Source organism: Eubalaena glacialis, chromosome 15, assembly GCF_028564815.1.
Source record: "Eubalaena glacialis isolate mEubGla1 chromosome 15, mEubGla1.1.hap2.+ XY, whole genome shotgun sequence".
Lineage (NCBI taxonomy): Eukaryota > Metazoa > Chordata > Mammalia > Artiodactyla > Balaenidae > Eubalaena > Eubalaena glacialis.
In genome coordinates this window covers 16,870,684-16,893,599 of record NC_083730.1, presented here as the reverse complement: position 1 = coordinate 16,893,599, position 22,916 = coordinate 16,870,684, and the positions used below count along the sequence as shown (strand labels likewise).

Below are 22,916 nucleotides of genomic sequence, written 5' to 3'. Positions count from 1 at the left end.
CAAAATAATATTCTTACACTGCTGAGTTTGGACTTCTTCATTTTAGAAATAACCTTCTGGCTGTCTGTTCTTGTAGGGATGATGAGCCTGGGCTGTGGACGCAGAAGGTCTGGGTTCTCGTCCATCCTCTCCCCTTCACTGGCCATCTTGTCCTTGAGCAGCGCACTTTAACTTTCCCTGCCTGATATATAAAACAGGGATGATAACGATAATGATAATAATGGCCCCCAGGCCTGCCCTTAATGTTGCAGGGCCTGGGGTAAGAGCACAAAAGGAGGCCAGATGGCTAAATGTTTAAAAGGGATAATGAAATATTTAAGATATACATTTAAATATTTAAAAGGTATATACCATATGCCTAAATATTTGAAAGGTTTAAATCAAGCTGTAGTAGCTATGGCCTGGCCCCTGTTTTCACCCAGGGCCTGGGAGCCTGCTCCTGTGGTGTCTCCCTCAAGACCCAAAGTCTGGAGACGCCCTCATCCTTGGAGCAGCCCCGTGAGCTGAGTGACGGCAGGAACCTGCACGGGCGGCCCCGCTGGACGCTGGCCCTGGACCCGCTGAACCAGCTGTAGACTAGACTGAGCGGCTCAAGCCTCCCAGGAAGCCTGGCTGTGGGTGGATTCTCCCAATGGGATAATTGTCTGGAGCTTTTTCTGACTGAGACTTATCCAGGCAGTTGTAAGCACCTCCCCAAACCTGCACCTTCTAGGCAGGGGGGCCGCAGGGGCCCTGCCACCCCGGAGCAGAGGCTGCGATCTGCATGCAAATGCCCCTCCCTCACTCACCCCATCTATCTCTTTCCCATGATTCCCATTCACTCAGCCAGTTTCCAAAGTTAAAAAACAACAGAAACAAAACTTGGCTATGAGACTGAAAAAAGAAAAAAAATCTCCGTGTTTAGATAAACGGGTTGTATGAAGCTCGAGCCCAGGGCGGAGGCTCCTTTTGTCTGGAGGCAGAGGTACTGAGCACCCCTGGCTGTTGCAGGGAATCACAAGCAGAGCTCTCACCACGGTGCCTGCGGCACAGCAAGTCCTGTACTGTTGTTTGCTGTGTTTCTTAAATTTTGGGTGTTCTGTAACTATGCGGTGGTGGACATTTGTCATATGAGGTGCTGGGCCATCAGAGGTAGAGGCTTGCCAGGTTAAGCCAAAAAAAAGATGCCCAGATAAACAATGGAATGTACTTCTAGGGAAAGACTAATTGTCGTTTATCTGAAATTCAGATGTGTCTGGCAGCTCTGTGAGGACCCTTTCAGTCTGAGACTTGGCTCCTTCAGTCTTGGGAGATATATTCCTATATTATTTCTTTGATAATATCGTCTCTGTGTTTTCTCTTTCTGAAGCACTCTTATTAGATGTTGGACCCACTGGATTGAACTTTTACTTTTAATGCCTTTTCTCTCCTATTGTCCAGATCTCTTTTCTAGTTCTACTTTCTGAGAGATACCCTGATTTCCTTGACTTTTTTATTTTTTACCTGTTTTATCTTTTATTTCAGTTATTAATATTTATTCTTTGTAAACATTCCTTCTTGTTCTTTGGGTGCTGCTTCTCCATAACTTCCTGTTTTTTCCCTCTGAGGATAGTGTTTGTGTACGTACATACGTTTCTCTACTCTTTGAGGCATTTCTGTCCTCGTTTTGCTCTTTTATTTGTTTGTTTACTTTGGTCTGTCTTGTGTGGGAGGCTTTCCCACAGGTCTGGTGATCTTTAAGGACGAGACTGTGACAAGCTCATTGGAAGCTGTGCCCGCCCAGACCCGTCCTTGGGCTTCTCTGTGATCAGTCATGGAGCCGGACTCTCCACTGAAGGGTCCCACACATCAGCACCTGGAGCTTTCATTTCTCAGGGTCCATTCTTCTGCCTGGGGAATAAACTTGGCTTGTGGCCTTAGGGGTGGAGGAAAGGGAAGGCTAGGCGTTTCCATCTCCTTCCTCACCATGGGGGCTCTGAATCTTGAGCCTCCATGGCTTTGGTTAACCCAGAGAATTTTCCTCTTGCCCTTCCCCCAGCTACGCCAGGTGGCAGAGGGTCAGGGCATCATCCAAGGGCTCTTACAGGGGCATGCCCATCATACAAGGACATGCGGACTTCATCTACTCCCCGTTTTCAGCCCCACCCCACTCCTTCCATATCTGGTGTCCCCTTTGCTGATTCCAAGGCCTGAGCTTCTTTGAAGTCCCTGGGACTAACTGTCCTCCATGTCTGCAGCCCCCTCCTGCAGGACCTTGGGATATAACTTCTCGACCACTGTCCTCTTCCTTTTCCCAAAACTTTACTGGTGTCTTACGTTGGCTTTGGCTCCATTCTCGTGGCCCTATCCTGTGGGTGTATACTGTATATTTTTGGTAACAACTTTATTGAGATACAGTTCACATACTGTACAATTCACCCATTTGTACCATACAGTTCAGTGGTTTTTGGTCTTTTCACAAGAGTTGTGTAACTGTCTCCATAGTCAGATATAGGACCTTTCCATCACCTCAGAAAGAAACCCTGTCTGTTGGTGGGAATGTAAATTGGTGCAGCCACTATGGAAAACAGTATGGAGGTTCTTAAAAAACTAAAAATATAGTTACTATATGATCCAGCAATCCCACTCCTGGGCGTATATCTGGAGAAAACTAATTCAAAAAGATGCATGCACCCCAGTGTTCAAAGCAGCGTTATTTACAATAACGAAGACGTGGAAGCAACCTAAGTGAATATTGACAGATGAATAAAGAAGATGTAGTATATGTATACAATGGAGTATTACTCAGCCGTAAAAAAGAATGAAATAATGCCATTTGCAGCAACATGGATGGCCCTAGAGACTGTCATACTAAGTGAAGTAAGTCAGACAGAGAAAGACAAATATCATATGATATCACTTATATGTGGAATCTAAAATATTATACAGATGAACTTATTTACAAAACAGAAACAGACTCAACAGACATAGAAAACAAACCTGTGGTTACCAAAGGGGAAGGGGAGTGGGGAAAGAATAAACTAGGAGTTTGGGATTAGCAGATACAAACTACTGTATACAAAAGAGATAAAACAAACAAACAAACAAACAAACAAACAAAAAAAGAGATAAACAACAAGGTCCTACTGTACAGCACAAGAAACTATATCCAATATCTTTAACCTATAATGGAAAAGAATATGAAAAAGAATAGATATATATGTAGAACTGAATCACTTTGTGGTACACCAGAAACTAACACTACATTGTAAATCAACTATACTTCAATTTTATTTATTTATTTAGTTAGTTAGTTATTAAAAAAACTTTTTTTTTTCATTTATTTTTGGCCGTGTTGGGTCTTCATTGCTGCACGCAGGCTTTCTCTAGTTGTGGTGAGTGGGGGCTACTCTTTGTTGTGGTGCGCGGGCTTCTCTTGTTGCAGAGCACGGGCTCTAGGTGTGCGGGCTTCAGTAGTTGTGACGCATGGGCTCTGTAGTTGTGGCGCATGGGCTTAGTTGCTCCGCGGCATGTGGGATCTTCCTGGACCAGGGCTTGAACCCATGTCCCTTGCATTGGCAGGCGGATTCTTAACCACTGCGCCACCAGGGAGGTCCCTCAATTTTAAAAAATAATAAAGTAAAATAAAATGGAGTGAGAAAAAAAAAAACCACAGTGCTTTTTAGTTGTCACTCCCTAGTTCTCCCAACTCTCCAGCCCTAAGCAACCACATATCTACTTTCTGTCTGTATATGCTATTTTTATCTTTTTAAAAATACTTTTAATGTCATCTTTGTAGGATTTCAGGAGGGAAGGGAAAGAAACTCATGAATTCAGTCAACTTTCTTTTGTGGGAAGTTCTTGCCATGTATAAAATATTAACATATAAAAGCATTCTGCCCATTTCTCTACTTCTGCATTCTGAGGATTGACTAAAGTACCCTTTGACAGACGTGGGAATTTTCCTTCTATTCTCTCTCTTTTCCCCCACCTTTTTTTATTCCCTTGTTTAATGCCCTTGCTTGACCGGAACCTCTGATCTTTCAGAGCTGGGAATTGCCAAGCCCAGACGAGTGGCCTTCATGTTCTCTTGGCTTCTGGAGTATTCAAGTGTCTGAATAGTGGTTGTATGGGGTAGGTGACTTGGAGCTGGCAGGTCAGCCTCTGAATCCAGGCCCCCAAGTACCTTGTAGGTTGAGGAGGTGGAGGCTCTGAGCTTGTGAAAGTGGGTATTGCTTTCAGTCACTTAACAGCTCTCACTCCCATGCATTCACTAGTCAGTCAACACCTGCTCTTGGGCAGTTTTAGAAAATGGACTTTTGAGCTCTGACTGAGCCAGTGAGGTAGAGAAGACAAACACACAGACAACATCACCTGTTATAAATGGTGATGAATACAAGGTCACAAGTCCTCATGGCCTTTGGGATTGACAGTGGATACCAACCTCTCCTTGGGGCAGCTGCCAGGGAGCCTTGCCCCCATCTCTTCTGAACTCCAGGATTCCTCCGAAGGTTCTGTACCTCACCCACTGTGTTCACAGCCTGCCAGGCTGTGGTCCTCTCCTTTCCCACCTCCAAGACTGCCTCCCTTCCTCTTTCCCTGAAGAAAGGGAACGCATATTTCCAGAGAACGAGGTGGCTACGAGGTAGATGCTTCTACAATATGGGGGGCACTTAGCCCACTATTGCTTTGACTTTTCTCCAAGCCCAGTCTGCATTCCTGTTTTTCTCTAGCTTTTGTTGGTGTAGTGACTTGTTGGTGTTGGTTTAGGACTTGGACACTGCTCTCTAGGATGGGGGCATGATGCTGGACTCCCAGAATGGCGTTCATCCGCCCATGGCGTGTTGTGGCTGCTCAGGCTGGCGCTCAGCCCTCTGGGGCGGGCCTGGTCTGAGCTGGGCTCCGGTGACCTGTCAGTCAGCGTGTGAACCTGGTCCAGAGGTGTGGGTTGGCAGGGAGCGGGTGAGACCGCAGCTAGTCCTTGGTTATCCTCGACTGGGAGGACAGAGCTTCGGAATTAAGAGAGAGAGTTATAGGGCAGTCAGAGACATAGTGAGGTATTTTGCTTTGTGAGTTGAAATTTTTGCTGCCCTTTAAGAGGAAACTGTGTTCTTTTCAATGTATAAACTCCAGGTGACCCACCAATGGGTGATCCCTAGAGCAGGCCTTGGAGGCACATCTACATTAGAAAAGGGGCCAGCATTTTGAAATGAAATGAGATGTAATAAAGAGCCAGGGCCATCGTTCTGTAAAGTAGCCAAGAATGTTCCTCCTCCTCCTTTTTCTCCAGTCAGACCATCATCACCTCAAAACTACTTCACTTTCTTGTCTCAAGAACATTTCTTCATTTTTCCTTTTTTCCCCCTAGTTTGTTTTATTTATTTATTTATTTATTTATTTATTTATTTATGGCTGTGCTGGGTCTTCGTTTCTGTGCGAGGGCCCTCTCTAGTTGCGGCGAGCGGGGGCCACGCTTCATCGCGGTGCGCGGGCCTCTCACTGTCGCGGCCTCTCTTGCTGCAGAGCACAAGCTCCAGACGCGCAGGCTCAGCAGTTGTGGCTCACGGGCCCAGCTGCTCCGCGGCATGTGGGATCCTCCCAGACCAGGGCTCGAACCCGTGTGCCCTGCATTGGCAGGCAGATTCTCAACCACTGCGCCACCGGGGAAGCCCCCCTAGTTTGTTTTATTATTCTAACAAATAGACAAAGAGGAAGAAAACAGCATTTTAGTGCCTATGTGTTTGGTTCTTTTCATACATATTGTTTTCTTAAATACAACAGTCTTATGATATGGCAGTTATTATTAGTTCTCATTTTAAAGATGAGGAAATTGAGGCTCTTTCTTCAGAAAAACCTGAGGAATGGGTTCTTCATCCTTGGCTAATGGAGGGGTGTGTGTGTGTGTGTGTGTGAGATTCTAGGTTAAGAAATAGCATGACCGTAGGAGGAAAGGTGTGTGTCATTCCCCCCCCCCCCCCAAGGAGAACAGTGGTTGGGGCTCTGATTGAATAGGGTCTTTGGTGTCAGGCCAAGGAATTTGGACTTAATTTGGAAGGTGATTCAAGGATTTTTAATAGAAGGGAGTGATAGATAGGATTAAAGTGTAGTTTTAGAAAGATTAATCTGGCAATTCTGAATGAGAGCATGGAGAACGAGCGGGGTGTTGTGTTTTTCTGGGTGTAAGATGGGATGGTCCAAAGTGAGAGCAGTGACAGGGGTTATGATCGGCATGGATGTAACATTGCCAAGCAAGAGATACAGGACTTGGTGGGAGAGAAAAATTTCATATAAAAATTACATGTATATATTTGAGATGGTAAATTTTATGATATGTGTATTTTATCACAGTTTTAAAAAACGAAATATGTACTTTGCTTTCCTGTATGTGGGCCATTAATTACATTGGCTTCGTGATATGTGTGGATTTTAATATTTGCTTGGGAACTTATACTGCATATAATTTATTTAAAGGGAAACAGTAGTTCCCATTTTAGCTGTTAACTTTTGGAATGGCAAAACCCAGTTATGCTGTTATTGTAAAAAAGGAAAGGCTGGCCTTGTTAGAAGACACCTGAAGGATGACAAGAGGGGTAAATGATTCATTTCTTTCCATGCGACCTGTATAACCAAATCGCTAGGAGGGACTTATTTTTCAGGCTGTTTTTTTTTTTGGCTGCGCCACACGGCATGTAGGGTCTTAGTTCCCCAACCAGGGATCGAACCTGTGTCCGCTGCAGTGGAAGCCCGAAGTCCTAACCACTGGACCTCCAGGGAAGTCCCCATATAGGCTGTTGTTTTATACGGCTAACTGTCAGTGATTCAGTAGTCCAGTTGCCCACCTTGGGCATAAAGAGAAACCAAATAAATCGTTTATCGTCACTGGCCACAGACTGGGGCTGCCTGTAGTAGCAAATGATCATCTCCATCATTTTGTGTGCAAGAAAGCATGGAGAATGCAAACTTTTAGAAATTCTATTTCTAATAAACTTAGGTTTAAAAGTTGCTAAGCTGTTTTGATTACTCAGTGGCTGACCTTGAGGCAGCTTATTGGTAAGAGGATAAAATGGAAAATTAATCTCCACATATGCAGAGCTGTTATTTAAACATTTTAGGAATTACTTCTTGTTTATAATGCCATTCGCCAACGTTCTTTGGGAGTAAAAGGATAGAAGTACCAACTTCTGCTCATCCCAGCTCCCCTCTTTGCATTTTAATACTCCCCCACTCTCTTAACTATTCATTATCTCTGTCTTACTTTTTAAAAAAAAACTAAAGGCCATGCTTTATTTAGATTTCCTCAGTTTTTACCCAGTGTCCTTTTTCTGTCCCAGGATCCCATCCAGGAGATCACATTGCATTTAGTCACCATGTCGCCTTAGACTCCTCTTGCTGTGACAGTTCCTCAGACTTCCCTTGTTTTTTATGACCTTGATAGTTTTGAGCAGGACTGGTCAGGTAATTTTGTAGAATGTCCCTCAATTGGGATTTGTCTGATGTTTTCCCTGTGGTTAGGCTGGGGTGTAATGTGTTTCTGGGATAACCCGCTCTTCTGTCACATCAGGGGGATGTACTATCCATATGACTTATCACTGTTGATGTTGACCTTGGTCACCTGGCTCAGATAGTGTTGGTGAGGCTTTTCCACTGTGGAGTTACTCTTTTCTCTCCCCTTTCCGTACTGTCGTCTTTGGAGGAGAGTCATTTAAGGAGTGGGATTTTTCTTCACCTCCATAAGGGTAGGGCATCTACATAAATTATTTGGAGTTCTGCACAGGAGATTTGTTTGCCTTTCCCCATTTATTCAATCATTTCAATCATTTGTATCAGTATGGACTCATGGATGTTTATTTTATATTTCAGGTTATAACCCAGTATTGCTTTATTTGTTGCTCAAATTGTACCAGCTTGAGCCGTTGGGAGCTCTTTCTGTTCACCTCCGTGTCCCTCTGACATGCTCCTCTCAATGCAGTTTGTTTCCTTTCTTTTTGTCTTGTTTTGGAGCACTTCCTTAATTTCTGGCACTACAGAATGCTCCAGGCTCATTTTGTGCATTTCCTGCCCAGTGCTGGAATTGGCCATTTCTTCAAGGAGCGCTGGTCTCTTTTTCTAGTGGAGAGCAGTGTTAGAAACCCAGGTCTCGGTGCTGGCTGTCCTCACTTTTGGTCTTTGCCAGGCATCTGCCCCACTGCTGGGTTCACCTCACATGACTCATTTCTTCATTTTCCTATCAAGTCTTTTCATATGGTTGCCCAGATCTGGTTTTTTTAAATTAATTAATTAATTAATTAATCAATTAAATTTTTGGCTGCGTTGGGTCTTCGTTGCTGCATGCGGGCTTTCTCTAGTTGCGGCGAGCAGGGACTACTCTTCGTTGCGGTGCGTGGGCTTCTCATTGCAGTGGCTTCTCTCATCGCGGAGCATGGGTTCTAGGCGCGCAGGCTTCAGTAGTTGTGGCACGCGGGCTCAGTAGTTGTGGCTCACGGGCTCTAGAGCGCAGGCTTAGTAGCTGTGGTGCACGGGCTTAGTTGCTCTGCTGCATGTGGGATCTTCCCGGACCAGGGCTCGAACCCGTGTCCCCTGCATTGGCAGGCAGATTCTTAATCACTGCACCACCAGGGAAGTCCCCAGATCTGATTTTTATAGCTGTCAGAATTTTAGCCTAGATCAATACAAAATTATTCCTTGGATGGGCAATCAAGCTGCTTTTATATATTTATTTTTAAAATGTGTTTTGTGTTCTAGTATCAACACTACATAGGAATCTGGCTACAAATTTAGATTGAATTTGGGTGGGTGATATTTTTGGTCTGTGATTTGTCTTTTATTACAGTATTTACAAGAATTTTACAGATTCATGAACCTTAGGGAGATAGTTTTGGTTATATCAAGGCAAAATAAGCAGCTGAAATAAAATGGACCTGGGAGCTAGAGGTTTGCATTTATCATTCCCCAATTTAAGGTACAGCTTAGATGGTAGAGAATGCCAAGGGTAGCAGTATAGTTAAATGAAGGAGATTAATTAAAGTGTAGGCAACTGGAGCGATATAAAATTCACATCTTCCGGATGTAATTTCTTCTCTGTATTTGTGCTTTCTGGGAAACCCTGCCTGAGAACCTGTCTGAGCACATGCCTTGCTATTAAGTGTTAGGGGCACTGTAAGCTGCAGTGAATGCTCTTCTTTACTCCTTGTCTCAAAACAGAGACACACATTTTCTTTTCTGTTCCCCACATCACATTAATTATTATTATTATTTTTTTTTAATTTATTTATTTATTTATTTATGGCTGTGTTGGGTCTTCGTTTCTGTGCGAGGGCTTCCTCTAGTTGCGGCGAGCGGGGGCCGCTCTTCATCGCGGTGCGCGGGCCTCTCACTATCGCGGCCTCTCTTGTTGCGGAGCACAAGCTCCAGACGCACAGGCTCAGTAGTTGTAGCTCATGGGCCTAGTTGCTCCGCAGCATGTGGGATCTTCCCAGACCAGGGCTCGAACCCGTGTCCCCTGCATTGGCAGGCAGATTCTCAACCACTGCGCCACCAGGGAAGCCCTCACATTAATTATTAATCAGTTTTTTATTTTATTTTATTTTACTAACTGAGACTCAAAACTTAGAGCTTGATAAGATTCTTGGATCTCCTGTGGGGAAAACTTACTCGTGAGGGTCCTGAGGATTTGGAGAAGGCAGGTCTCACCCCCGACCTTCCATGCATCTGTGGAGGACAGTGTGTCTTCTGCAGGGCACCGAGCAGCCAGAATCCTTTCAGCTGTGACTGCCAAGCTTGCTGCTGCTGCTTGTGGGAAGCTTTGCCCGCCGTGGAGAGCTAGTCCACAGTTTTGCTGTCGTTTGGCGCTGCGAGTGCAGGTGAGGGTGGGGCCCCGTGCCTCTGGTCTGAGCATCTCTTTGTCCACCTCCCTGGTTCTGACCCGTTGGGTCATTTGCACCTCAGCCTCTAATTCTGATCCCGACTGAGGCTCATGCCTCGGCCTGTGGGTTCTGTGCTGGACAAGGTGAGCCCCTGACCTTTGACCCCTAGCCCCTTGGTACCAGCCCCCCTGCTGAGAGTGCTGCCCACTTAGGCTCCTTTCTTCTCTTGCTCAGATCCAGACACTGACGAGGAACCTGTCAGCCACACAGGTCTCCTGGCTGTGGTTGCAGGTCTCTGGTCTGGTTGTGGGATGAAAAGAGTAGGAACATTCCTTGAAAATCTCTGACCACCTGCCCTCCGTGTTTGAAATGTTGTGCTTTCTGTGCTTTTTGTGTAGTGTATTTGATCCTGACAAAGTTCCTTCTAGATATCTAAATAGCACAGCCCTGGGGTTGGGTGTATGCTGTTATCTCCATTTTTAGGTGGAAAACTTTCCAACACAAAGAAGCCAGAGAGCACAGGGAATGTTAGTGCTGGGAGGGACATTGGGCCTCACGCCCACTGTCTGCGTGTTGTCGCTGGGACATTAAAGCTCATTCTCTTCACCGGGGTTTGTCCATAGAAACTAGTTTATTTTAGGGAACCGTATGGATGGGTTTTTGTATGCTCTTGCTTATTAGTTAAGTGACAAGAACGTAGGTCGGTAAGTGATTTCATGGAGCTGCAGAGAGAAGTAAATAGGAAATTCATCATCTCCCTCCATGCATTCATTCATCACTCACAGAACAAATATTTCTTTTACAGCTAGTAAGCAAACCATATTAGGAAAAGTTTAAACTTTCTAGTAATGTAGAAATTGTATAAGAAGTCATCTTTTTGTCTCATAAATATTTATAAAGTTGGGGGGCAGGGTGGCTTAAAGTAACTCTAATGCATGGTGGCAGCAACAGAATTGGTGCAGCCATCTGGGAAATCATTCTGGCATTTGTGTTCACAGATCAGAAAAAATGACCTGTGGTTAGATCACAATTTGGGAACTATAGCATCCCTCTTTTTGGAGACTTATAATATTTGTTAGCATAATAGAGGCTGTCCTGCAGAAAGAAATTTGTTCAATGTAGAAAAATTCAGCATTTACTATATGTATTTCAGTGCTGCATTTGTGAAAAGCCTAGTAAGGTCCTTCAAAACTGGTGTCTGTGTTTCGCAGTGTGTGAAGTGCAGCATGTGAAGGTTTTTTTTTTTGTTTTTTGTTTTTTATAAATTTATCTATTTATTTTAAGCTGTGTTGGGTCTTCGTTTCTGTGCGAGGGCTTTCTCTAGTTGTGGCGAGCGGGGGCCACTCTTCATCGCGGTGCGCGGGCCTCTCACTATCGCGGCCTCTCTTGTTGCGGAGCACAGGCTCCAGACGCGCAGGCTCAGCAATTGTGGCTCACGGGCCTAGTCGCTCCGCGGCATGTGGGATCTTCCCAGACCAGGGCTCGAACCCGTGTCCCCTGCATTGGCAGGCAGATTCTCAACCACTGCGCCACCAGGGAAGCCCGTGAGGGGTTTTTAATGTTTTCCTAGTGGAGGTGAGTGTCATGGAAAACATGGATAGGACTTGGAGGGGGACAGGTTGGGAGGGAAAACGAAGGAGGGCTTTAGTGTAAGTTGGACCTCCTGTTGGGAGAGTCAAGTGGCATATAAAGCTGACAATTGGAAAGGTGGCTCTGAAGGCAGAATTAGGGCTGTAGGTAGAAATGTGTGAGTTCTGTGAATATATGGGATTGTTGTGACCACAGGGGTGGCCGAGGTTGCCTTTGGACAAAGGTAGATGACAGAGTCTGAAGGGACCCAGGAGGGGAAGAGCCAGGGAGTCAGGGGAAACCCGAGGGGCCCCTAGCAGTGCCTGCAGGGTCCACGAGAGGCCGAGATGGCTGGAAAATGAAATTCTGCTGAAAGGCAGTGGCAGTAAGAAAGGACACAGGCAACAAGGACCAGCACAAGGCAACAAAGAACGGGAATGGACCGTTTTTGGAGTGTTTTCTAGCTATGAGGCACTCGCTTCATTTCATTTAGTAGCTATACACTGTTAAATGAACGCATGCATTTTCATTTAACTTTCTATTTTGGAATAATTTTAGCTTCTAGAAAAATTGCAAAAATAATACAAAGAATTTCCAGGTACCCTTTACCCAATTTTCCCTAGCCACCTTGTATAATTATAACATATTAATCAAAACTAAAAAATTATCATTGGTATAATGCTAACTAGACTATAGACTTTACTCAAATTTCAGCAGTTTTCAAATAAGTGGAGGACACTATTTGTGTCCGATTCCCTTTCTCTGTAGCCTTACAGTGTACAGTCAAGGTTTTGTTTTCCAAAGTTACTTGGGTGGGTTCTTTTCCCCCCTACCCTCTTCAGCGTGGGTGTTATGTCATTTGCTTGTGATATAGTTAGTTCTTTGTTACACTTGGTCTCTTATTTTGGGCCTCTCCTCATTCCTGATTGCTTTTATTTTTTGTTTACACACAGTAAAACTCTCCGGGTTTTGACAAAGACATAGACTTGTGTATCCAGCCCCACAGTTGTGATACAGAATAGTTCTGTCACCTCCACGTTTCCTCCTACAGCCTGGATTTTAACCGTGGTTTCAGGCGAGTGGGTAGCAAAGGGGTGGGGAAGGAGCTGGGCGGTGTAGGATCTGCCCGACGACTGAGAAGTTAACTGTGAAGGCAGTGTGCCCATGGACAGAGCACAAGGGTAGGGTCGCCAGGTTGAGGCTGAGGGACGTCTCTCTAGCCAGTAGGTAGAGGTAATAGGAGCGGCCAAAAGCCCCGGAGCAGGGCAGCAACCTCCCGGTGAGGACCAGCTTGGAAAGGCCAGCTGTGCCGGATCAGGCAGGGTCTGAAGGCAGGCGGACCGTGGGGAGGGGTCCTGCCTGTTGTCTCTGAAGCTGACTGTGGAAAGAAGAAGGTGTGGAGTAGGTACCAGGGGAAGGTTAGAAACAGCCTCTGTCCCCTGGCAGGGTGGGAGTTAATGAGAAGGAAAAGAGAGGGTGGTGGGGCAGAGTGACACAGAGGATGCTCTGGGGCACGAGGAGCAGGGATTTGCTGCAGTCCTCTCTAGAGGTACCCTTGGCAGCTGCAGAACCATGTGGAAAACGCAAAGGAGTTTTTTACTGCAGAGTTTTCGTTTGACATGTGAGTGCTTGGAGTTGGGGGGAGTGATGCAAGGAGTAGGCCAAGAACTGTGACTTAAGCTTCTGGAAAAGGCTGAGCTTTGTAGGGACCGTTTGCTTCTATTCCTGTGGGAGGAAGGGGGGGTGGAGGAGGGGAAGGGGAGGCGCTCGTAGGTATAGCCTTGAGGGAAAAGTGAAGGATAACCACAGGGAAGGGTAGGGGCTGGATATATTCTTGTCTTTCCCAAGGTTGTGCCCTGATTAAGTGACTCTGTGTTTATATTTCCAGAGCAGTTTGAACTTTCACACCGGTGGTTTTTCAGATCAGGAATATTAGGTATTAACTGAAGAAGAAAACACGGCCTTGGCCAGAGTATCTGTATGTCAATATTGATACCATCAGGATTCAGTGAAACAAGAAGATATCTATTCTGGATGATAGCAGCTGCATTAGCTAATTTCTTATTAACTCATACAGAATTAAAACGCATATTCTTTTCTTTTCACCTTATGTATAGACTGTCTTCTTACACATGGGCAGCTAATCTGGTGGAGGCTGTTTAGAAAGTGAAGTTCTTCTGGCCTCAGCAGGCGGTGTGCAGGGAGTGGGGGGAGCGCCCGCCATTGCTGGAAGGTGAGAGGGGCTGGGCGCTCTGTGGTCCTGGGTCACACTTCTTCCCAGTGGCTGGAGCGGAGCCTCAGACCTACACGGTGACCTGGCTTACCGTCCAGATCCACCCAGGGCCTGATTAGTGTGGAGGATGGAGATGAAATAAACACTTCTCTTTGGCATTTTGGCGCTTGTATGGGGCCTTCAGTTGGCATGTATTTAAGAGATTCCATAGCTCCATTTATTATTGCTTATTTTTTCCCTCAAAGCTATACACACGTAGCCATTCATGTATATGTGTGTGTGTGTGTGTGTATATTTTCTTTTTTAGTTATTATTTTTTTGAGACCTAAGTGTCTGCCAGTTTTTGGGGCCCAGTCTCCTTGTCCGTCCCCCACCCTTTCCTAGAGAGAAGCACTGAGGCAGAGATGTAGCCGATCAGGTGTTCTGTTTTGTTTTGTTTTTGTTTTTTGTTTTAAACTCCACAAAACTGACATCTGTTCCCAGCTGGTTTAGGAAGAGCGAACAAAGAAGCATGAAGCAGATTTGTGTAACTGAACCTGCTGTTCGGGATGGAATTGCAGTGAGAAAATATTTTTCCCTGATAAGCAATTCAGATTGAAGTGAGGGAGAAGGAAATGGTCAGTTGGGGAAAAAGAGATGTGATGTCTTTTTCTCTTTTGTGGTTGAAGAGATGTCATGATGGAGAGCATTGAAAATGCTAAAGGTGAAAAGGGATTGGTGAAGAAGGAAGAGCGAAGGGTGTGTGTGTACTAGTATGAGGGGAAAGGCAGGGATTGGGAGGTAGAGGCCGAGAGAAGCCAACCCCCTGCTTATTTCTTTGAAGACATGAAACCTGAGGGTGCTAAGTCATTTTCTGTGAGGAACAAACTAAATGTGAAGCATTGCATAATATAAACACACATTATAAGAACATTGCATATTTGAAGAAAAGAAGGTTAGAAATGTGAGTTAGATTCATTAATCTGTTGAATTACTTCTTCGAAAAGGGCTTCAGTGGCCAGATAAGTGCCAGAAAACAGTGACAAATATAGTCCCCCAAAAGGATAACAGACCTTGGATTATCATAGTAGTTCTTTGAAAAGTTTGTATAATGCTGTTGAGGCGATCTGTAGACTTTGATTTGTTTTTCTTCAGGATTATTATGACTTAGCGTTTATTGATTTTCATTAAAGAAAATGTTAGTTTCTCCATTTACATGGGGAAGCCAATGTGTTGTCACCGGTCACATTGACCTTTGCATATTCATTTTGCAGGCGTGTATCTGGGGATTATTTGCAGTTGGGTTCAGTGGTTACATTATGACTGGGAGCTTCTATGCCATCATCCTCTAGTTGGAAATTGACAAGTGGCTCTGTGAAGAACAATTTTTTATTGCAAAGTATAAGAAGTATGATTAAGGGGTGAATGGGTTTTTCTTAAGTTTTTCTTTTGATTTGATAACTTTTGACTTTTACCAACAAAGATGAAATAGCTTACTATAATTTTAAGAGACTTTGGTAGGAAAGGAAGTGTTTTGTCTGTGTCATAGGAGGGAATAGAGTGACCATGTGACAGACTTGAGCTCTTTGATTTTCTTTTTTTATAAACAGGCCTAGCATTTTCCCCCCCAGACATTTTCAAGGTGAAAGGACTTTTATACATTAAGCACAAATGCTGTTAGTGAATTATACGTTATTTATAGGGGGTTTAGTTTTAAATTAAAAGACTGTTAGTGCCTTTGAAGGAAGCTGTATTTTACAGGGTTTAAATGAGATGAAAGACATTGTTGCAATAACTAAAACTAATTCTGTTTGAAAGTCAAGCTGTTGAGGGAAAGGGAAGCTAAAATGAGATCTTTTTATCTTATCTTTTAAACGAGAAGACTGAGATTTATCTTTGTAATGTTTTTAAGCAGAAGAATCTATTTTTAAAACAGTACTTAGGAATTGGGGAGAAAAACAGTAAAGAAAACTTTCAAACATAAACATTTCTCTCTGTATTTGATAGAACGGAGAAATGAAGCAGGAGTTAAGCATTTTTTTCCCCCAAGTGGTAAATTCACTCTTGCCTTCCAGAATGTGGGAAGGGTGAGGGTAATAGGACGGTGTGATTGTGGGCATGAAAAACATTTCTATAAACCAAAAAAGAAGTGTGAAGTTACAGACAGCGGTGTTTATTACATTGATTATACAACCCGGGAGAGGTGAACTCACCGCCACTATGGTCTTGGGTTTCAGACAACGCGATGTGCTTTCAGCGGCCACTGCACTTGGCCTGTTATGCCCGCTGTGCATTTTCACCTTATAGTCAGGATTCTTTCAGGTGAACTAGGAGAGCTGACTCACATGTTTTTAAACCGCTGCTAATTCACTCTTACCTCTCCACAGTGTCCCAGTGCTTCACCCCAAAGAGTTCATCTGGGTTTATCTTCTTCCCTAAAGAGAAAGTATATACATCTTAGGCATTTAGAGGAATGAGGGGTGGGAGCCAGGTATGGCTACATGTCCACAGAGAAAGTTGTTCCTGCATCAGGAATGTCTTCTGGACCCCTTGGGGGGTTTGCAGATGTGGAGGTTCCTCTCTGGGGTTTTCTAAGCCTTCACTCTGCTTTAGTTGTGCAGATAGGAAAAGATACCGGCAGTGTGGTGGGCGACATCCTACCATTGACTATAAGATTTAATGCTGCTGCTGCCGCCGCCGTATGTGAGCACCTGTGTGTCCATAAACCAGGCAGGTCCCTGTTGTGTGTGAACAGGAGGGAGATAGTACGAATCATGTATTAATCTTCCAAGTATTCATCAGAATGCCTGCCAGCTGCACTGCCAATGTGAACTGCCAGTCGCTTAGCAAGTTGTGTTTCACGTGGTGACCCTTTTATCATTTCTTGTGGTTGTGTGTTCTGGGCCTACCACCCACTGAGTATTTGAATTTTCTGTTATGTTCTTTTTGTTCCTGAACTGACTGCCCTCTAGGATGAATGGTGTGAAACTGGATGATGTCTTTTGCTCACCAAAATCGTAAGAAGAGGGCAAATGACATAAATCCCATGTAGCTGTAAAGAAAGGGTTGAGGGATTTAGGCAGAGCCCCGCCACCACTGGGGACCTCCAGAGCCTGGATCCCAGCTTTGGATAAGTGGTGGCATTAAAAAACCACCTTTCAGGCCCATTCGACTCCAGTGGGGTTTTGGGGGTGGTTCATGAGTCTATGTTTTGAATTCTCTAAAAAGTGATATACAAACTTGGATCATCATGGCTGGTAAAGATAGATCACAGGGATGCTTCGCTAATGGTGGTTTGATTGTGAGTATTGAATTTATAAAGGCAGTATGATGCTTAAAAATAAAACTGGTGAGGGACTTCCCTCGTGGCGCAGTGGTTAAGAATCCGCCTGCCAATGCAGGGGACACAGGTTTGATCCCTGCTCCGGGAAGATCTCACATGCCATGGAGCAACTAAGCCCGCGTGCCACAGCTGCTGAAGCCCGCGCGCCTAGAGCCCGTGCTCCGCAACAAGAGAAGCCACCGCAACGAGAAGCCCACGCACTGCAACGAAGAGTAGTCCCCGCTCGCCGTAACTAGAGAAAGCCCGTGCTCAGAAACGAAGACCCAACGCAGCCAAAAATAAATAAATAAATAAATAAAATAAATTAAAAAAAAAAAAAAAAAAACTGGTGACATTCAGGGATTATTCCTAAGTGGGTGGACTCTTAAGTGGATATATTGTCTGACAGATGGATTTTTCATTGCCCACATTTTATAGTTCAGCTTCATTTAAAAAAAAATCATAGTATCAAACGTTCTCACTAGATTTGACTTCATATAGATGTTTTCATGTCATTATATGCTTAGAAGTGTTGTACTTTGATGCCGGGGGTACATTATTCCCTGTCTGGTCCTGCAGGCACCCATCTGGGAGAAAAGTGGCCCAGAGTGTTCTCTCTAGGCTAAGCAAACCATCTAGAGAAAAGTACATGTGACTTCTGAGACATAAGTGCATGGAAAGTGATTTTTTTTTTTTATGATTTTTTTCTGTTGCTTTATCTCTTTTTATTAATGCACTTTAAAAAAATTAATTTATTTATTTTTAGCCGCTTTGGGTCTTCGTTGTTGCACGCGGGCTTTCTCTAGTTGTGGGGAGCGGAGGCTACTCTTCGTTGCGGTGTGTGGGCTTCTCATTGTGGTGGCTTCTCTTGTTGTGGAGCACGGGCTCTAGGCGCGCGGGCTTCAGTGGCAGTGGCACGTGGGCTCAATAGTTGTGGCTCGCAGGCTCTAGAGTGCAGGCTCAGTAGTTGTGGCGCACGGGGTTAGTTGCTCTGCGGCATGTGGGATCTTCCTGGACCAGGGCTCGAACCCGTGTCCCCTGCATTGGCAGGCAGATTCTTAACCACTGTGCCACCAGGGAAGCCCTGGAAAGTGATTTATTCTTCAGCTCCTATTGAGCCATAAGTGTTTGTTTCATCTTCAACAGTAGTTTTTCCCAATGAAATTCTTTGAAGTGTTTGGATGTGTCCCAGAGTGGGTGAATATGCTGAGGGTGTCTTAGCAGCTGATGATGAATTTATGGTTAATGTGAATTTTCACGGGTATGTTTATTGTTGCCTGAGTAGAAATCCTACTGTGATCCTCATACAGTTATTTTTATTAGGAATGCATGATGTTTTACAGATTGTACAAGAAAAAAATCATTAAATACTTTTGTAAAATGTGAAAGACAACTTCTCAGTGAGTTAAAGCAGATTTAAAGGTGGAATGATGTAGTAAATATTGACGAGGAAAGAGTCTAGGTGTCTACAAATCACTTAGGCCGATTCTTCCATTGAAAGTTGCCTAAGATCAGCTGTGATCCTCGTTTCTTCCGACACTGATTGTTGCTTGATTCCCCTCTCTTCTTCCCTTCTTCTCCTTTGCTTTCTTTCTCTCCCTCTCCTTCCCTTTCCAGTTTTTCATTCTCCCTCTTCCCTTTCCTTCTTTCCTTCTCTTCCTGGCTGCTGGCCTCCACAGCAGAAGGAAGGAACAGGCCCGGAGAGATCCCCTTACTTCCTGAGGGTCTCAGAGGCAGTGAGTTGTCGGCAGAGCGGGGTCAAGGCCTGTTCTTATTGTAAGTCCTGTGTGCTGGTCCCTGACTTGTGTCCTGTTGGTTATTTGGCATTTATGGTGCAAAGGCAAGTGAGACATTGCCTGTCTTCAGGCAGCTGACCAGGCCAGTAGGTAAGAAGAGACAAGTACACACACACTGTAATACATACAGAGCATAATCGAATCATAAGATGGAGTACTCTGGGGGTTCAGGGAGGAGGAAGAGCTCCCCTACAGTGGAAGGGTCCCTTGTAAAGACCCTAAGCAGTCTGTGTATTTATATATCTTTCATCTTTAGTAACGGCTGTGACTGTCCATTTTCCTAAAACTCTCCATCCTCTTACCATCCAGGGCTTCGTGCAGATTAATGCAAGCACTTCTTCATAGACTGTTGTCCACCCTCATCTAGGCTGGCTGCCAAAGAGAGGGCCTTCCTCCCCCGGGCTCTGTCACGTCCTTGGGTCCATGTTGTCACGTGCTGGGAGTAATTTCATGGAAGGCCTTTCTCAGCTGCCACAGCCATTTGCAAGACTGTGTTGGCTGAGTAGTGATTAGGAAACAGCTGTGCGTTCCCTTAACCAGCGAAACCACTGGACTAGGGAGGGAGATGGAAGGGACACTACACTTTTCTGCCTGGAGAGCCTTTTTCTCCCCTAACATAATGGAGGGAATTAAGATTAAATAAAAACTGATGGAATGAGCTCCTGGGGGATTTTTGAAAATCTCAGATGGAACTTTATTAGCAGTAGACGGCCTGTGCTGGGTTGGGATGCTCACTTCTGTGGATGAATTGAAATCTGTAATTGGTTTTTTGCCTGTAATATATTGCTTTTAATGTGATATCCCAAATCTGACGGTGACTGTGTTAGCAATAATTTTGCCAGTAGAGTTAAATGCTGTCAAGATCAAAATATGTTTGGAAGTAGCTTTTTGTGAAAATGGTGAGATGAATCCAATGATAAATAACATTTTCTAGTCGTTACACCAGAACCTGCTTTTCGTGCTATAATAGTTTTGATCAGCTTGTTAGAGAGGCTCCACGCTGGCAGTGCTGCACGGCATTTTGGAGGAATTACTTCAAAGCTGTAATCATCAGGGCTTTATACCTGTTTTCCAGATGCTTGTTCACTTTGGCTCAGTGTCCCGACATTATAATAAGTGCAGTGGGCAACTCGCTCTTTCGTGGTAATCATCACTGTTCGTGTGAGTCCCGTAGGGATATTTATCTGCATGTTCATTGCTGATGGAATTATTTTCTGTTCGTTTAACAGAACATCTGATCAAATTCATGACCATGGGGGATATGAAGACCCCAGACTTTGATGACCTCCTGGCAGCATTTGACATCCCAGATATGGTCGATCCCAAAGCAGCTATTGAGTCTGGACACGACGACCAGGAAAGCCACATCAAGCAGAACGCCCACGTGGATGACGACTCCCACACGCCGTCCTCCTCCGACGTCGGCGTCAGTGTTATCGTGAAGAATGTTCGCAACATCGACTCCTCCGAGGGCTCAGAGAAGGACGGCCACAATCCCACCGGCAACGGCCTGCACAACGGGTTTCTCTCGGCGTCCTCTCTTGACACTTACGGTAAAGATGGATCGAAGTCCTTGAAAGGAGACGTGCCTACCTCAGAGGTGACTTTAAAAGACTCCGCTTTCAGCCAGTTCAGCCCCATCTCCAGTGCTGAAGAGTTTGATGACGATGAGAAGATAGAGGTGGACGACCCCCCGGACAAAGAGGACATGCGCTCCGGTTTCAGATCGAACGTGTTGACAGGGTCGGTTCCCCAGCAGGACTATGAGAAACTGAAGGCCCTCGGGGGAGAAGGCTTAAGCAAAACTGGCATCTCGACGCCAGGCAACCTAGATAAAAACAAAGTTGTTAAGAGAGAAACGGAAGCAAATTCTATAAATCTGAGTGTTTATGAACCTTTCAAAGTCAGAAAAATGGAGGATAAACTGAAGGAAAACTCTGAAAAGGTGCTTGAAAACAGGGTCCACGAGGGGAAGCTGACCTCGGAGAAGAATGACGCCTCCCTCGGCGGTGTGGTGCCCTCGAGGACCAAGCCATCCTCCAAGCTTTCTTCCTGCATCGCTGCAATCGCGGCTCTTAGTGCTAAAAAGGCCGCTTCCGACTCCTCTAAAGAACCAGTGACCAACTCCCGGGAGTCCTCTCCGTTACCAAAAGAAGTAAACGATAGCCCTAGAGCCATTGAAAAGTCTCCGGAATCCCAGAGTCTCATCGATGGGACAAAAAAAGCATCCCTCAAGCAGCCGGATAGTCCCAGGAGCATTTCCAGTGAGAACAGTAGCAAGGGATCGCCATCCTCTCCTGCAGGGTCAACACCAGCAATTCCCAAAGTCCGCATAAAAACCATCAAGACGTCTTCTGGGGAAATCAAGAGAACAGTGACGAGGGTGTTGCCTGAAGTCGATCTCGATGCGGGAAAAAAGCCTTCTGAGCAGACGGGGTCCATGGTGGCGTCCGTGACGTCGCTGCTGTCGTCTCCGACCTCGGCCGCCGTCCTTTCCTCCCCGCCCAGGGCGCCTCTGCAATCGGCGGTCGTTACCAACGCGGTGGCCCCCGCCGAGCTGACCCCCAAACAGGTCACCATCAAGCCTGTGGCGACTGCCTTCCTCCCGGTGTCGGCCGTGAAGACGGCCGGGTCGCAAGTCATTAATTTGAAGCTCGCCAACAACACTACGGTCAAAGCCACGGTCATATCTGCTGCTTCCGTGCAGAGCGCCAGCAGTGCCATCATTAAAGCCGCCAACGCCATCCAGCAGCAAACCGTCGTGGTGCCGGCCTCCAGCTTGGCCAACGCCAAACTCGTGCCAAAGACTGTGCACCTTGCCAACCTTAACCTTCTGCCTCAGGGCGCCCAGGCCACCTCCGAGCTCCGCCAGGTGCTCACCAAACCTCAGCAGCAAATAAAGCAGGCAATAATCAATGCCACGGCCTCACAGCCACCCAAGAAGGTGTCGCGGGTCCAGGTGGTGTCCTCCCTGCAGAGTTCTGTGGTGGAAGCTTTCAACAAGGTGCTGAGCAGCGTCAACCCAGTCCCAGTTTACATCCCCAACCTTAGTCCTCCTGCGAACGCGGGCATCACGTTGCCGACCCGCGGCTACAAGTGCTTGGAGTGTGGGGACTCTTTCGCCCTCGAGAAGAGCCTGACCCAACACTACGACAGGCGCAGCGTGCGCATCGAAGTAACGTGCAACCACTGCACCAAGAACCTCGTTTTTTACAACAAGTGCAGTCTCCTGTCCCATGCCCGCGGGCACAAGGAGAAGGGAGTGGTGATGCAGTGTTCACACTTGATCTTGAAGCCAGTCCCAGCAGATCAGATGATTGTTTCTCCATCAAGCAATACTCCTGCTTCATCTTCCGCCCTCCCGAGCTCCTCGGGAGCCGGCACACACACTGTAACAAAAATTCAGTCTGGCATAACCGGGACAGTCATATCAGCTCCTTCCAGCACACCCATCATTCCAGCTATGCCTCTGGATGAAGACCCATCCAAGCTGTGTAGGCATAGTCTGAAATGTTTGGAGTGTAATGAAGTTTTCCAGGATGAGACGTCGCTGGCCACTCATTTCCAGCAGGCTGCAGATACAAGTGGACAAGTAGAGTATCATTTACATTTTGGTGTTTCGGTGATGGGTCTGTAGACATGAGTGCTCTATGCCATGCCGTTGATTTTAGGGGCGGGAGCTCAGTTAAATGGGGGGATGTGTGTGTATATTTGTGTACACACTCCCACTTGAGAGAGGATTGTTTTCACAGAGCGATGTTGAAATATGAATCTTATTTAAAAATCAGTTTTTTGGAAGATGATTCTTTTAGACAGATAGAAACTGTGTACTAGTTGGGTCATGGCACCTTAGATTTAGGGTAAGTAAAGGAGTTCTTAATTGTTGGGTGATTGGAATTTATGTTGGAAGTCTGAGCTCTAGCGAGTGATAGTGTAGACCCATTGGATTAAGTGTTCAAGTCAGGCTACGTCACCAGTGTTCCTGAGTCATTTATTAGTGACCATTTTGGGATTTAAAAATTTCCTGTTGTTGTTTATAATTATTGTCTTTTACAGTTAAACACACCCAGTTGATACCCACTTTTCAGGCGTGCCTGCTCACTTAAGGTGTTGGTCTGGTATATTCAGTAATATTCTCCACTGCAGGGAATTTAAGCTTCTAACGGAAAACCCATCTCCACTTAAATATAGAATAC

The 22,916-nt window shown here is 45.5% G+C and overlaps 1 protein-coding gene across 7 annotated transcripts in view; it reads left to right on the top strand.

Annotated features, from left to right (window-relative positions):
* ZNF532 (zinc finger protein 532) overlaps nt 1-22,916 on the top strand; it is a 107,103-nt gene that overhangs the window by 28,154 nt on the left and 56,033 nt on the right. For all 7 annotated transcript variants that reach the window (XM_061169393.1, XM_061169395.1, XM_061169391.1 and 4 more), the window contains one exon: nt 19,950-22,312. In XM_061169393.1, coding sequence (XP_061025376.1) covers nt 19,967-22,312 — 2,346 coding nt within the window. In that variant the 5' untranslated portion in view covers nt 19,950-19,966. The remainder of the gene's footprint in view (nt 1-19,949; nt 22,313-22,916) is intronic.